At 42.7% G+C, this 17,066-nt stretch overlaps 1 protein-coding gene across 1 annotated transcript; it reads left to right on the top strand.

Moving 5' to 3' along the window:
* Positions 1 to 749: 749 nt before the first annotated feature.
* LOC103611731 (organic solute transporter subunit alpha-like) lies at positions 750 to 9,473 on the top strand. Its single transcript, XM_017728414.1, has 5 exons — positions 750 to 1,343; positions 4,034 to 4,145; positions 5,043 to 5,189; positions 6,549 to 6,654; positions 7,137 to 9,473. Exons 1-5 carry the CDS (start codon positions 889 to 891, stop codon positions 7,322 to 7,324), a joined length of 1,008 nt encoding a protein of 335 aa, XP_017583903.1. The 5' UTR covers positions 750 to 888; the 3' UTR covers positions 7,325 to 9,473.
* Positions 9,474 to 17,066: the final 7,593 nt, after the last annotated feature.

Below are 17,066 nucleotides of genomic sequence, written 5' to 3'. Positions count from 1 at the left end.
ATGTAATTGATTCCTTGGATTGACAGTTGCTTTGGAGCAGCAGTCTGTCTTTCCTCTCTCTGCATGTCACGTGGAATGAGAGTCTGGCCTGTGACTTCTTCCCTGCACTTCTACTAATGATGAGCTGTGGAGGTCTATTATTAATGGTGCCAAGTGAGCCCCCGATGAGTATATCAATGTAAAAATGTTCCACGGTTGTCCTGATAAAAGCACTTTATGTGCGAGCATGACAGCTCTGGCACGCACAGAAAAGAAGGGAGAAATGTGGTCCCTGCTTTCTGGAGATGATGGCACAGCCCTGGTGGGCAGGACCAAGTAGGGGTATGCCATGGCCCTGAGCACTTCACATTTGGAGATGATTTTGGAATGCACTGCAGCACAGTATCAGAAACACTCAGGAGCTGCCTCACCTCGTGTCACACTGCATTCACTAAAAGCATAGAGTAAAAGAGCAGGGACAACACAGTAGCAGGGAGCACTGTTGGCATGCAGCAGTGCATGCAGGTAGTGCCAGAAACTTCCAACAATCCAGTCCTGTGGCACTTCAAGCATGTTTACATTCCCCCTTCTCCTTTGCCCAAGCTGCAGGCAGTGCAGAAGAGGACCTCTTTTATTGACTGGATTTCCATGTTTGGTGGTGCAATCTGTAGTTCCTGGGTAGGGTTGAGAATGTGCAGCTGGGGAAGGAGGGAGAGGTGGGGTTGCAGCAGTTGGCGCTTTGTCTGCACAGGAACCACACCCTGCCTGGGCCAGCACATTTGATGATAGCTATTTACATGAACCTAGCCATGTTTGTTGGTTGAAAGCCATATTTGAGGAGGAAGAGGACTTGTTCTAAAAAGTTCGGACTAGTCAGAACTAGATAACTTACGGAAAAATACAGCCATAATGACTGGGGCCAGGAAAGCCTGTGCTTTAATACCGACTGCCACCAGCCACCAGAGCGGCTTTGGGAAATTCCACATCTGCTCTGTGCCTTGGTTTATTCCTCTTTCAGTGAAGTTAGGGCCGTTCTGGTCCTCCAAGGTGATGGCAAACAGAAGATGTCTCAAAGATAGAGCTGGAATTTTTGTTGATTGCAAAGCATGGGCTGTAAAAACCCTGTACAGAAGGTGGCACTGGCTGGTGCAGGCATGCAAGAGACACACACACAAGTTTAAGCTGGAATTTTCTTTCTCTCTTAGATTTTTTGCCATAGTTATCCACAAGTTCCTGATGATGATGATTAAAGAGTGTGGAGGCCAGAAGATGCTCCTCAGGAGGTTTGAAAATGGTCGCTTCACCATCAGCACCGGCCCCTGCTGCTGCTGTTGCCTCTGCCTCCCTCGTGTGCCCATCACCAGGTCAGTCACCCCTTTAAGATTTCCCAGCTTGGGAACGGCTGCTGGAATTCAGCCAGCTTGGCAGGGCCAGGCTTACAGCAAAGCTTCCCAAAAGTCAGTCTCAAGCCCTCTCAAGCTGTCTCTTTTAAACAGCATCATCACTTTGGGGCTGTACACCACCACTAATTTATTTCATTTTTATAATGCAGAGGTGTGTGGGAGGAGAAATTTCTACTCTAGAAAACCCAATAATTGACATTTCAGTTTCTTTTCATTCCAGAAGGGAACAAATATCTTGAGATTGGGCATTTTTCACAAGCAGAATTATCAAATGGAGGCTCTCCTGATAGAAAATTTCTCTCACTTTGCTAAAATTGAAATGTTTCATTCTGATTTTGACTTTAAAACTACTTGAGATTAAAATAATTTTTAGAACAAAAAGTAGATATAGTGCTTGTAAAGCATTGCTCTTAGTGAAATGGCATTGTCTGGTGAGGCGAAAGCAGATGTTTTCTTTTTCTAAACTTAGTATTAAAGCATCTTTGAGAAGTGGGGTAAGGATGGAGAGCTACAGGAGCCAATATACTGTAACATAAACCTGTCCTCCTTTGAGCACTGCCTGGTGGAGTTCCTCCTCTGGTTAGTGTCACCCTGTCACTTACACACCACTCCACAGCCTGGAAGCCTCATATATTTCCTGGGGCTGTGCTATTGGCACAGAGCATGAGACTGTTTCTCTCATTATAAGCAAAATCTGAGGGACTGAACGTACAAAGGAGAGTTTTCTGTGAGGGTGTGGACTTTAGTGTCAGAGGGACCTTGGAGACTTTATGATCTATTTAAAGGAAAGCATCAAACAGAACACAGCATAGCAATTTCTGATGCATTTTTAAAAACCCTGAATTTTTACTGTAAAAATTCTTCATTAAATGGCCTCATTTTGTATTACAATTTAAACTTTTGTTTCCATAATTTTAGTAGAGTAACACTAAATATTTACATGGAGGGGGTACCAAGAAGAAGAGGTAGTAAAACCCGTCAAAAATGTACCTTTATTTGGTTTTTTTTTCCCATGTCTGTCACCCTCTGTACAGGTTGTAGTAACTGGGAGCTTGGGAGAGGATCCCCTACTCTGCCTTGCTGTTGTTTGGCCCAGTGGCAGCTTATGCAGGATGTTGGCAGCTAATACGGACTCATTTCAGGAGCTAGACAGTGCCTACTGCTGCTGGCAGGAAGGACAGCTGTCTGTTTAAAAAAAAAAGGCTTTTTGCTCTGCAGAGGGCTCAGGCCTCCTTCTCCAGTGTCTGTACACTGGGAAACCCATCAGCTCTCTGCTTCTAACCTCTAGCCTTTTCCCATTGCAGGGTACCTTTTTTAAAAAAAATATTGGCAAGCTCTACGAGAGAAAAGTCAGTGTCATGTTCCTTCCATAGGTACCTTATGGGGAAACAGGGAGCTACCCCAAGGGAGGGATTAATTCTTTTAAGAAAACATATATATCTGCAGTTCTGGGGAAAATAACAAGGTACAGATGAGGCAATGTAACAATCCATGCAATAGGGAGAGATGTGGCAGAAGAAATCTGGTGATCAATAAAGATGGGCCCACGTTAACAAGGGAAACAACTCGTGGCATTGCAGTGACTGCACTGTTTGTTCATATCTATTATTCTTTAAAGCTCTCTGGGAATAATAAATCTTTGAAAAGACACACACTGAATGGCTGGCCCATTGCAGGTCTTTCCACATGGGTTTGTGCTGTTGATAATCCTGTGGCTATTTGCTATGTTCATTGAGCAACTCCTATAATTCCTGGTTCATGGCTATATCCTTTAGCACACTAAATGGCAGCCTGTTGTCTGTGAGACATCTCTGATGGCAGTGTCAAGGGCCCAAGGAACTCCAGTGAAAAGAACACTGAAAGGATGGGAAACAATGCATGGTAACAGACTAAAACATGGGCAGCTGTAGCAGCTTGTCCTGTGGAGGCTGAAGGAGGATTCAGGTCAGTCAGCTTTCTGCCCTCTGTTAGAAAGTTCATCTGCCCCTTTCCTGGTGGGCTTTAGTGCTAGCTGGCCAGATTACAGGCTGTGTTCTGGACCCACTTTATACTGACAGAAGTGAAGGAATCCTGAGCTGTCCTGCTGGCCTTGTGCAATTTACCAAGTGAGAGACAGTTCTTGTCTTCTGTTCGACTACAGAGGAGCAAACCCAGGTGCTTACACAATACTCTTCATGATGCACTGAAAAACTACCAGTCCTTTCATCTAGGTCTGTGTGATTCCCTTTCTTGATCTACCACAGGACTAGGAAGTGACTGAACAGGCTGATTTGCCCAATTTCATGGGAGAACTGAAATAATAAGGCAACAAGGCAAGAGCAAATGGCATTATTGTTCAGAAACCGGTTATGCAGCTACTGTCTCCCTGGTTGGCTTCAGGGCAGAGAAAGATATGTTTTGCCCAGCTTTGGTTAGTATGTACTTGATGCAGAGCAGAAAAAGTACTATTTTTGTAGAGACTTTATTAAATAAACATTGAGAAATTCTTGGAAAGATTTTCTAATCTTGAAGCTGTTCCTCCCCAGATTTTAGCCACATGCTACAGGAGTGGAAAAGTTCTGCAGATGACTGTATCCATAAAATGTTATTAAGGTTGCTAATAAGATCTTGGCCTATCTAATTTTTTTTTTAATTCTTTTTTTTTTGACCAGGCAAACCCTCTTTTGGCTGAAGCTGAGCACCTTTCAGTTTGCTGTCTTTCGGCCCATGCTCATATTTTTGTCAATAGTGCTTTGGACTAATGGCAATTACGTCCTTTACAATGTAAGTAAATATTTTAATCAGAGATGGTCCACAAAACCTATAGGTTTTAGGGTTGGTGTAACTATCTTAGCCTACAAGTAAACTGTGAAATCTGGGAGCACTTCCAAGTGAGTCCTTACTGTATTCTTATGAGACCTGAAGCATATAATTTCTGCCTTCCCAGACTCTCTTGTAAAGAAATTGGGCATTGGGTGGGTTGGGCATCAGATTATGCTCCAATACATTTCCCAGTTTGTATGGTTAGAATAGCAGGACTGCAAGTTGCCCTGTGGGAGGTATCTGCCCTGTGTTTTGTAAGTTACAGCCTTAAGAAACAAGTGTATGTACTATCATGTTAATAGGAAGCCTAATTCTGTGTTTTTCAGCAAATCATGGTGATTTTTATGTCTGTGTAAAATAAAAAGATAGTACTGTACTTCTGCTTTGTACCATGTAACCTGCAAGATGATGGAGAAATCAGTATCTGATAATAATTTGGAACCTCTTGGATAACTCAGACTAAAAGTAGTAGTTCTTGTTGTTCTTTCATGGTATAAAAGGAATGGCCCATCTGAGATGTCAAGCTGAATATGCTCTCATGAGCTGTTGCGCATTGCCAGGTGCTGCTGGGGTCTTTGAAAAGACACACACTGCATGGCTGGCAATTGCAGCATTGAGGGGTTGTGTCACTTGGCACCTCCCCAGACTGAACACAATTCCATGCTGGTGCCTGCAGAGGAGAGGCTGTGCCAACACTCCAGTTGGTACTGGGCAGTTTCCCCATGCAAAACCCAGCAATTGCTGCTGCCATCAGCTCTCATGGAGATAGAAACAAGCATTTTAATGTCATCCAGTTCACAACTTCTTCCTGGAAACAGTAAAGTAAGGTTCTATAAGGCTATGTGATTTGTTTCTCAGTTGTCTCCCAAAGGACCTGCACTATGGATTAGCTGCTTCATTGGTGCCCTCACCCTTTTTGCTCTGTGGGCAGTTGGAATCATGTTTCGAAAAGTTAGGATTCTCCTTAAGTGTAAGAACATTATCCCAAAGTTTGCTCTTTATCAGGTGAGAACTTTAATATTTCTGGTAAGAATTTCTCTTAACTGCTGACACAACTCTGTCTCTCTAGTTCTTGCTCCTTTGTTGAAAATTTGTAGTATTTTTTCCACTAAATACACTGTGCGAAGCCGTATTTTTACCTGATTAAAGCTGTATCCCTTTGAAGCACTCTCCTTGGCTGCTGTTCAGTTTCACTTTGAGCCAATTTACTTCTAGTCTCTCAGGGGTGCTGGAGATGTGAAAGCCATGTAAAACCTATTTATCTTTAGACCACTGAAATCACAACGGTGCTTTCTGTGGGGCCTGAAGGAAGCTCTGTAGTTTTGGTATCCTGAAATGCAATGTTAAAATGCTGGTGTGGAGAGGATACGTAGCATTGTGTGGGTGGCTGTTGTTTGAACTGTTTCAGCATTCCACAATATTCTGTTTTAACGGTATTTTTCTTGGCCATTCTGCACTTCAGAAGTAGATAATAATGAAAAGACTGTCTGAGAATCATTAAATAGTAAGGAACAGAACCACAGAGGTTAGATTGAAAAAGCACAGGGACAAGGCCACCCTCTTCCACATCACTCTGAATAGAGTCCAGCAGAATCCTTGGATATGTGTCCTTCTTGAGCAGGATATACATCAAGGCTGGTGCACTAAGGTTAAGTAAATTATTAAGCACTTAAAAAGGCAGTAAACAGGATGGTCACACCTGCAAAGCTGTGCTAGGGTGCATTCAGGTTTAGGATGGCAAACTCTGTTAATGTGAGGGTCTAGACTCAGGCAGTTCCACCAGCAGCTACAGAGACACTTGGATAACTCCATGGCAGTGAAGGCATCAGTAATGTGATGCACAAGTGGTGGTTCCTGAACTCAAGCTGTGAAGAGTCCCTCATACCTTCTGGCAAAGAAGCCAGTCTCATACAATTTGAGGACCACAACATCTCCCTGCTATAGCAAAAAGAGGAGACAACAGGAAAAAATGTCCTTTGAGTCTTTCTTCCTATTAAGGAGGAACATAAGCTCATGGGTCAAATTAACTGGCATTTTTAAAACACTATTGCCTATTATTCAAAGATCAGTATTATTTGAAATCCCTGCTGGGAGGTCTGTCTATAATGTACCTCCCAAATGAAGGGCTGAGAAGAAACACTTTTCAAGTCCAGGATTAATTCAATACTCCTATTCAAAGCAATAGCATCCTGACCTTAAGATGAATTCTGCAGAATGGCAGGCATCCTGCTGGTAGATGGGGGGAAGGGAGGCCAAACAAGGAGGAATGAGGCAAAAGAGGTTCTGTTATCAAAGCAGAATTGTTATGTGAACTATAAACCCCTTTCTGGTAGCTAAGGCATTTGTTTTCCCTTTCTGGTGCAGTTTATTGTCATTCTGAACCAACTGCAGACCACTATTATCAACATATTCGCTACACAAAAAATCATTCCCTGTGCTCCACCACTCTCCTCTACAGCAAGAGGATCATGTAAGTTTTTTGGGGGAAGAATGTTCTTCATTTACTCATAAAGGTACCAGTTCAGTGTTACTAATGGCAATCTCTGGTGTTTCCCCAAAATAATAATTTCCTGGGATCACTAGCTTTTGGAGAATCTCCGTTGTTACCTTAAAAATAAGAACAAAAGTCTTATAGCTGTCATGGCTGTAGAGAAGAACTTGATAATGAGAAGAGCTGGAATCATAAATGAGAAGAAAAGAAATCAACATGCATAATTACTGTTAAATCTCTTGTGTTTTGGATGCATAATTTATTGCATGCTTATTGATGGGCAATATTGGAATTTTGTAACTGATTTCAGTGCTGAGTGTGAGAGGCGGGGACAGGATGGTAGAGTTTGTTCCTTTCACACAGGTGAAAATTAATAAGCCAATTATTCATTTTTTTTGTCTGGTAGTAATTTCCCCCTTCTGGGGGCTTTTCTTTGCCTCCCTTTTTCTTTTTTTTGGCAGATATAGCCCAGCAGCTGCTCATCATGGAAATGTTTCTGATAACTGTAATCTCAAGGGTAGTCTATCGGAGAAAATACCATGACCTAGAGCCTCTGGAGTGTGCGGCTGAAGAACCCGGGGAAAAGAAGCAGCCTCCTAAGATTATCCTGAATGGTGCAGTTGTTGAAGAAGGATTGCCAAAGGTTTAGAAGACTCATGTGCTCCTGTTCTGCAGGAGATGTAAGCTCAGCTTCAGGAACCTGTATATTCTTGCACCAAAAATAGCCACTGTCCATGTCAGAACAACTTCTGGCATAAATGCCTGTGAGCTGTAGTACTGAAAGGACCAGTGAAGATAATCCTGTTGATTCTCCAGTGATGTATGCATGGTGTGAGTGTTTTCATACTGTGTAATTTACTAAGATTTTATACCATTTTATGCTGTTACTGAGCACTTGATGGTGCCAAACTGTCTCACAATACGATTTTATTTTCATTTTTTACCTATTGGAATGGCTATGATTGAGAGTTAATTCAGAGTAATTATTTTTCATCTTTTTTGACTTTTTAGAATCTTATTTCACCCTGGATTGCTGTCATATGTCCAACACGGCATTTTTCCGTGCTTCCTCCATTACAATAAATCATGTGTCACTCTGTGCCGTGAGCTCACCATAGCTAATTCTGATTTGTAAATACAATCTCATATGTTTGTTCTGAAATCCCCATACCCGTGTGGGCTCTCCACCTACTGAAACAATGATCTCTTTAGGGCGAGACTTCTTACATTCCTTGGCAATTCACCTCCTGAGTTGGTAAATACACAATTACTGTTTGCAAATATGTCAGATGTTCTTCCTATGGATAGCAGGTTCTCTGTCACTGGCCTGGAAAAAGAAAGTGGGAGTTAAGAGTCTGGGATGTCTTCTGCCACTGGTCTGTGATGTTACATGGTGCTTTGGCTCTCTGCTTGGAAAATGGGGATAATGATACTCAGGATCCTTGCACTGACAGTGTCTCTGAGGATGGAAGTGATTGAAAGGACTATTGGGGGTGCTGGTCACCAGCCAGCTGAACATGAGCCAGCGTGTCCCCAGAAGGCCAATGGCACCTGGCTTGTATCAGCAATAGTGTGGCCAGACAGGACCCGGGCAGGATTGTCCCACTGCGGAGGCCACACCTTGAATCTTTTGTTCAGTTTTGGGGCCCTCCTGACAAAAAGGACATTGAGGTGCTGGAGTGTGTCCAGAGAAGGGCAAGAGAACAAAGCTAGGCAGATAGAGTCACAGTACACTTTGTGTTGGAAGAGACCTTTAAAGGTCATCTAGTCCAAGCCCCCTGCAGTGAGCAGGGACATTTTCACCTAGATCAGGTTGCTCAGAGCCCCATCCAACCTGACCTTGAATGTTTCCAGGGACAGAGTGCCTGCCACCTCTCTGGGCCACCCATTCCATTATTTAAAAAAATTTCTTCCTTATATCTAGTCTAAATCTGCCCTCTTGTCGTTTAAAACCATTATCCCTTGTTCTATTGCAACAGGCCCTGCTAAAAAGGGTGTCTCCATCTTGCTGGTAGTCCCCTTTAGGTACTAGAAGGCCACAGTAAGGTGGCCTCTTCTCAGAGCCTTCTATTCTCCAGGCTGAACAGTCCCATCTCCCTCAGCCTGTCTTCATAGGTTGAAGTGCTCCAGCCCTCTCATAATTTTGTGGCCCCTCTCTGGACACACTCCAACACACAGTGGGGCTTTATTTATGTCTTACATTGACTCAAAACATTGCATTCAGTTTGGGAATTATTGGGAAATGAAATATTCTGAAAACAACTAGTGAACCACCTGAAGCAGAAATTGGGGCTGACTTAAACAAAATGCTTTCTTCTTTCTGATTGAGGTCAGAAACAATATTTTCTTTAACAGCTGAAGGATCCCGTTATAGTAGAAAACTTGAATTATTTTTGTTTTGAAATGGCTGAAGCAACTTTTATATTTAATCTTTTTTTCTAAGTAGGCAGCCTGGGAAATGAATACAGGCTCTTGAACTGCATTAATTTGAGAGAATCTGCTCTTTTCCCTTGAAAAATAATTTATGTGAAAATTTTTACTCTGCATTAGAGTCTGTGCATTAAAATTAACTGGGATCAGCTAACTTATTCTTAACATGAGAAATCTTCTTGATGTTTTTTAACATTATGACTATTAGCATATTCCTAATGTTGCTTTATAGCAGTGTAATCTAGGCCACAGGTACATACATTGGCTTGAGGAGCAATACTGAATTTCATAACAGCATTGGGGATAGTTGGCTGCAAGTTCAATCAGCTTCAAAATTGGAAAATAAAATATTTTGAGTTGGTAAGGCTTCTTTGTGTTTTCTGTAGCAATTCTTCAAGGGAATGCCTTGATGGGTGGTGTGGGAGCCCAGAGTGCAGAGAGTATTTCCCTGCCTGTTTTGAAGGGTTCTACCCCCCTGGACAACACTGGTTTTGATCTTCATCTTTGGAGAAAATTGCCTACCCTCTGGGAAGAATTAGAAACAACCCTGATGTGAACTAGGTGATAGAATACTATGTAAGATTGTCACAGGGTGAAAAATTTAGAGGATTTGGGTTTGTTAATGTAGTAAATAGATAAAAGCAAAAAACTTCAAAATGGAGGATTGTTGTTGTTCTCCAAACCTTCTTCTTCTTCTACTACTCCATATTCTGCAGTAGAAGTAGTTTGGGATGATTGGATAAAGAATTCCGCAGTTCCTGTCTGCATGACTAGATGATTTATTATACATTGGTGGAAAAGTAAAAATAATGTAAGCTTTTAGTGACCATTGGTTGATTGACCTTTAAAAAAGCTGTGTAATCTTGATGATTTGGCATTCTCCTGGATTCTCTCCTTTGTGCTATGTCTGGGTCACATTAAGTGGCTCTATTTCTCTGACAAGACTTAATAAACAACTATCTGAAAGCAGAGAAGGCTGAAGGTCCCGTTTGTCTCTCGGACTCCTGGCAAAGACTCTAAAATTCTCCCCCGTCAGGGGAGGCATAATTACGGCACAGTCAGTGTCAGGTGGGATCTGTGGCCTGGAAAAGCAGATCCATGTGCTGTAGCATGGAGAGTGCATTTGAAAACAGACGGAGTGTGTAAGAAGTGGCGTCTGTAGGTCCAGAGAAGGCTGCTGGGGCACAGCAAGAGCCTCCACTCATTGCTGCTGGGCTGGTATCTGCCTTATCTCTGCAGTGCCTGTTAAATATATCTTGTAAACATCAGTGTGGCCCTGATTTAGCCACAGGTATTGCTAGCTGTTATGTTTTTGGATAGTTATTTAATACTTGTTGTGACCTTCATCTGACATACTTCAGCAGTAAGATGTACTGTGGTGATAGTCAAGGAGACTTCGGATTTGGCAGCAAATCTGTTTACTATGTACAGTCATGGAGATCTCATTCCAAACATCACTTACTTACACAGAAACCTTTTCAGAGGAAAATTAGATATTTATTTTCTTAAATACACACCTAAGAGCTTCCTGAGTTACAGCTTATGTGACTGTAGCAGAATGTGTGGGCCTTATTGTTACAAATTTTGTTTTCCTTTTTTTTTAAATTAAGACTTTCTTGCCCTCCTCTGGCTCAGACCAACAGCTGTGTCCTGCCTAATCCAGGTACCTGGAAGCAGGTGGCCTCCATTGCAGGGCCTTCATTCAGGCACTCTTGAAATGAAAACATTGCAGGTCATCACCTCCAAGATGGACCTTAGTCAGTCTGAGGATGGAAACACAGAACAGAGAGCCAGAAATTCCTCCAGTCTCAGTTCTGATAACCAACCATCCCTTTCAGATCACTTTCAACTAAGTGTTTGTGATTGAAGTATTTGAAAACAGTTGACAAGAGCAGAAGATAAATTTCACGGCTCATTTTCTACAGCTGTAGTAAAGTAATGAGTGTTAGGGTGAGTGCATAACCTTTATGCCGTGTTTGCCTGGGATTATCATGTGAGGAAGGGTAATTTTATCAGGGTTTTCTGTGATTAACAACATTAAACAGAGATAAGCATACCCAGAGGTGTGTGATTGAGGGTTAAGAGACTTCAGGCACGTGGAAGTAATTCATTAGAACATGGGAAAAGATGAGTCACATGTTTTGTGTGTGCATGTGCTAAAGATGCAGGCAGGAGGGTGAACACTGGCCATGAAATCTCCTGGGGTGTCATGTAGGGGAATACAGCCCATGCACAAGGGGGGAAAATCTCTAACACCTTGAAATGTTACAGGAGTGGGTTGCCAAACAGAAGCTGCTCTGTGCTCCTCTTTTCCACCTCTCCTTCAAGCTATTAATTTTAAATCAACACTAAATGGATGCCTCCTATTTCAGAAGACCATGGTGTGGGCTCCTGGTGGCTGCAGCATGGGCAGTGCTGGAACCTTGAAGAGGTTCCCTGAGCAGACCTCCTTGCTAGGCAAGCTTTGTGTCTCTCATGTCTCAGGCCTCTCATCAAAGGCCTCATGGCTTAATACCCAAAGGATGTGTTTTAGGAGTTAAGAGAGTGCTCTGCTGGCTATAAGAACTTTCTATCCCCACATCCCACCCTCCAATTGTCCTGTCTGCTCCTGCACCCTCACACTTGGCCCTGCCTTGTTCTTCCTGCTTGAGAAAAAAATCATGTGGGTGCCCCTCAGCGAGGATGTGCAAGGATGTAGGCTCATGCCTGCAGACCCAGGACAGCTAGAGCCTGCTTTCTGTGCAATGTCTGTTTCCAAAGAAAAGCCTAGAAAAAATACCCACAGCAATAGTTGTGATCCCATGGTTTCCAGAACTGGGGCAGGGGGGAGAATTTGGGTAACACTATAACACTATTAGGCTGCTAGAGAGTGTGTCCAAAAGAGGCCACAAGGATGGTGAAGGGCCTTGAGGGGAAACTGTATGAGGAGGGGCTGAGGGCATTTGGTCTGTTCAGCCTGGAGAAGGAAGAGGAGGCTGAGGGGAGACCTCATTGCAGTCACAACTTCCTTGTGAGGGGAAGAATAAGAAGAGGGTTAGAAAACATACTGACCTCTTAACTGCTTTAGATCCCTTAAAAAGTGTTAGCTAGGTGATTGTTACAGTTGACTGAATCAGCATGATCATCTTTTTTTTAGCAAAAGGGAACCAAAGCAGGGAAATCTAGAGGACTATGTCTCTACATTGTGCTGGATGACAATTTGAAGACAATCAAAGCAGTACATTGAAAGAGCTCAAAACCTATTTTTGCAGAATACAGTTTTTCTTTCTTCTCCAACCCCCCCACCCCATTTCTCAATTTGTTGTGGTTTCTTTGCATGCAAAAGAAGTTTGTTACACCTATACTGATTCCACTTACTGACAAATAATTGAGCAGTTAGTGTGCTGCTTGAAGTCTCAGAATAATCTATATTTTTCTTCAAACAAGGAAAAGAAATCCCTACTGCATTGAAAAATGGGAAGAAGATTTTATTAACCTTTACATTTTTGTGGGAGAAATCAGAAAAATTTTGACAATATTTTAGACAGTTTTTGTCAGTTCTAAGGAGAGAGAATTGTCCAAGGGCAATTTCCTTTTCATTTGCAGATGTCTTTTCCCTTCACAACTACACATAGGCCCCAATCTCTAAGACCTAGTTGCCCAAAATCTTTTATGCAGGTAGGGTCACAGCATATGTAGAGAATTAGTGGTAGGATAAAAGTACTTTAGTTTCCTTTAATAAAATTTAGGAACTGAAAAGTGTCAGTTTCCCCTCTAGAGATTCAAGCATCAGATCACAGATATCATCTGGAACTAAGGAACAGTTTCCATACAAGCTGAAATTGGTGCAGACATTTTGGAAAACTGCTAAGCTGTGAGAAAGCGCTGCAAGACGTTCTGCAGAGCAGGGCCACAGGGAGAAAGGTAAGGTTGCTGGCAAGGGGCTGAGTATCGACGCAGAGACAATTAGCAGCTCAAGGGTTCTCAATGAGAAAAAAACAACAGAAAAAGCATACAAAACTCTACAGAAACAAAACCAAGTAGCCCAAGAATAGCAGCTGAGCAATATCAAGGATCAGCCCTTTCCAGGCAGCCACAGAGACCAACCCTTCCCCTCTTGGCTGAAGCCACCCAGCCAGCCCTGGCTGCTCGGGTGCCTTATCAAGGGTGGCGAGCACCTTAGCTTGTTAGCTCTACCCACGCGTTGTGCATATTGACCGATAAATCAGGAGTTTAACTCCTTTAAGCTGTGAAATCCATTTTGCTGAGGCTTAGTACCTAGCAAAAGGGAGAGCTGTTTAGTATAGGCAGCACCTCCTCATCTATCACCCTTGGCAAATCCCTGCCTTAAGAGCCGAAGCAGAAACTAGAAGGAGCGTGGCAACAACTTCTGAATTGATATTAATCCTTTATTGCCAATTACTGAGAAAGGTGAGTTTTGAGTTTCAGTGTCTCTCTGTAGCCTTGTCATACCCAGCCAGCAAAGGGTGTGAGCTAATTGTTAAATTCAGTTCAACAAGTTCCTCATTAGGGTGAAATTACCTGAGTTTGAAATCTGCTAATTTTCCAATCAGGGTGAGTGTTTGCACTTGTGATTTGGAAATAATTAACACATGGTATAACATCAAAACGTATGTAAAGGCTAATGGTAGAAGGACTAATTTCCTTAGCATGAAAGTGGTGTGTTGGTTTCCCTGGAGCTCTATTACTATCCTTTCAGTATTGGTATCTGCTATGTAAAATGTTCTTGTATTTATTTAGACTGTTTCTCCAAAGAGTTATACTTTTTAATGATCATTTTGAAAAATTAAACCATTAACTTCCAGGGTTGTATGTTTTTTTATTTTGAAATGTGCTGTATTTCTTTCTTCTTCCTCCTATTAATGCAGACTTCTCTAGAATTACTTGTTTCTATTATCCCTAGAAGAAGACAATAAACTGATTAGGGCTTTAGCCTGAGTTCTGCAAACTTTAAAATGCACCTTCTCAGGAGACCCATGTTCAGATCCTTCAGAGTGATGCCTTTTCCTGGTCTTAAAATCAAGAGTCAAACACTCTAGAAGGGAAAAAGGGATTTTACTTCGGTATTTATTTTAAGGATCCTTAGGTGCACTACATCCAGGTCAACTGCACCTCAATGCCCACTGCAATGCACACCCCCAAAAGATCTGGTATAATATTATAGGTCTCATTAATTAGCATATCTATCAAAGATTCCCCAGTGAGAGGCTTGAGTGAGCCCCCCTCCCCAAGGAACCTTCCCCTGGATGGTTCTATCTTGGTTTACAGAATGTGTTCTGGAGAGGACCTTGGGGTCTGGGGCACACTATCCTCTACCTACGAAGCTTCTAAAATGTTTAGTCTCTTAGCTTGACAAACAAGTCCAAGAATGTAGGCAAAAAGCACTAAGAATACAGAAGTTGTAAAAAGGTGTAACAGGGGTATAAAAGAAAAGGCAAAAAATCTTCATGGCATCAAGAGCATTCCTAGGAATGTGAATGCCCTGTAGCACTTAGAAAGAAATTATGTCCAGGTAGGACAATTAATTAGGAAACAGATACCCATGTACAGGGGTGAAACAAACGTAGATGGAAAACACAAACGAATTTCCTACCTTAGTTTCAGCTATTGACAAAACCCTGATCATCACCAATTCTAACATCCTGACACAGCTCAGCTGGTCAGACCATGGTGCTAATAATGCCAAAGTTATGGCTTTGATCCCTGTATGGGCCATTCACATAAACATTGGACTTGATGATCTTTGTGGGTCCCTTTCAACTCAGAATATTCTGTGATTCTGTATTATTGGATCACAGTAGCTGGTATAAACCAGGTATTTTTTCTGGTAAATGATGCTACCCTCGTAGCTTAGAGCACAGTACTAGTACAACTCAGTGCATTAGCGACCTGTCACCGCAGGGCTTGAAAAGGAGAGGAGTGACTTTAATCTCTGGTAGCCAACTCCACCCAAGTGTTAGTCCCGGTGTGAATGTGTTGTGGCTATTGACAAGCAGGGTGTGACTTGACAAGGAGAAGAGCTCTCTCCACGTGAGCAGGCAGCCTAACAGAGGTCCAGTTTCAGCCACAGGAGCAGTGACACAGAGTGTGCTACATAAGTTCTGCTTGCCCACGACTGGCACATGGGCTTTGCTTTGTCTTTTCTCACAGCATTGCCTTTAAACTCCTAAGACTTCCAAGCAGAGCCTCCCACAAAAAAGAAAGCCATCAAAGGTAGGGAAGGTTTAAATGGCACCTGATCTACCAAAGCTTTGTCAAGCAGCGTTCTTTAGGCAGAAAGACTGCTCTGAGAAGCCCTGGGACAGAAACACTGTTCTTTCTGGGCAGCTCCATCCTCTTGCTTGTCCTCAGATATCTCTGGCAACTGTTTGCACCGAGATAGGAATTGTGTTCCAGGTACTTGTGAATCAGCTCTCGGGAATTCCCTTACTGGATTAGCATCCCTGACTTAGGTAACCTGTTTTGAACATTCCTAGTACAATTATTGTTTGGAGCTTTCTCTTCTCAATGTATTTTTGGATGAAAGTAAAGAGAGCTTGCTTTTCTTCTTTCACAGAGGAAGCATTTGTGATTTGTGTCCGTGCCCATTCACACTGCCAGAAATGCTACACAGAGGTGGTAGGGATTTGCATTTTCATGCAAGCTGATGATGACTCCCTTTCTGGGTCAGTTTTTCTTTTAATAGCTCATTGCTTATGAACTACTGTTGCTTGTGAAATCCTGGGCTGCAAGTCTTATATTGCTTTTTCTATTGCTCAGTTTTTGTTCACCTGCCTACTTTTGCTCATGACATCAGCTGCTGCAGCTTCTGTGCTTCAAAAGAAATTGTTCACCTCTGATCTGGTTGCTTTGGTTATCAGCAATATCTCCTAAGTCAAATACTCAGAGTTGTGAGACCATCTTCTCTTCCCCCTCTTGTGTGGAGCATCCCCCCTCACTGCTCATATTTAATGTGGAAAAGAGAGCATGGTCAATTGAGTGAGAGGGACTAATACATTAACATTCATGATTTAGATTAGAGAAGATTGCTTATTTTCCTGAAGCTGTTTGTTTTCCCTTTGTACCTTGTCTTCTGCTTTTAAAAAAGATTGAGTTTCAAGTTCTGGTGGAGTAACATTGGCTGTTTCACTCTGGTTCTTACAGAGCAGCTATTGTGTTACAAAGGACACACCAGGCAACTTGGGGATAATTTTTTCTGCAGTGCCAGCTGCCTTGGGAGTTGCTGAAGAACCCACACTGTATAAGCAAGGAAGATCAAAGCCTTTAGATCATCTGGCAGACCAAGTCCTGCCTGTTGCCTGCCTGGGAATGATGTTAAGGAGATAAAGCTTAACCAATAGTTTTCTTCTTCTCTTACCCTTTCGGTTACATGCTGCTTTCTACTAGGCAACCTCTTCTTTCATGCTCCGTCCTCCCTTTGAAATTCTCTTATTGGACGCCCAAAGATCACAGTCTCCTGCCCCAGACCACCTGGGGAAAATGGCCCTTACTGAAATAGGGGATGTCAGCCAAAGTCCCCTGAGATGTGAGATGCTACCTTGTTTGGCTGCCTGCTGAGGGCCCAAGGCAGCTCTGAACCCTCAGGTAACTGTGAGGTTAAGATGGTCTTTGCTGTCAGTCTAATGATGTGTCAGAAAACCAGATGGCTTCTGGAAGGTGATAGCTGTCTCTTAAGCCATTCTCTGCTTTTAATATAGATTGTCCTGTTGTTTAGTGCTGGCCCAGCAGACAGCGTCCCTTGGAAGGCCACAGGGAGGTGTGTGTTTTGTTCAGATCCTGAACAGCCAAAGTAGCCTGCCACGTTGCAAGGCAGCAACCAGCAGCAGCCAGGTGCCACAAGGAACCAGCGCTCAGGTGAGCCTCACTTGTGCCCTGTGCCACAGCTCCTTCAGTAGAGCTGCATTCACAAATCCCTTGCAAAGGAATGAATTAAAATTGTTCTTGTAATGATTTTATTGGGA

The sequence above is a fragment of the Corvus brachyrhynchos genome, unplaced genomic scaffold (assembly GCF_000691975.1).
Source record: "Corvus brachyrhynchos isolate BGI_N302 unplaced genomic scaffold, ASM69197v1 scaffold11, whole genome shotgun sequence".
Taxonomy (NCBI): domain Eukaryota; kingdom Metazoa; phylum Chordata; class Aves; order Passeriformes; family Corvidae; genus Corvus; species Corvus brachyrhynchos.
The sequence above is the reverse complement of the archived record's forward strand: the minus strand, read 5'-3'. Positions and strand labels throughout refer to the sequence as shown.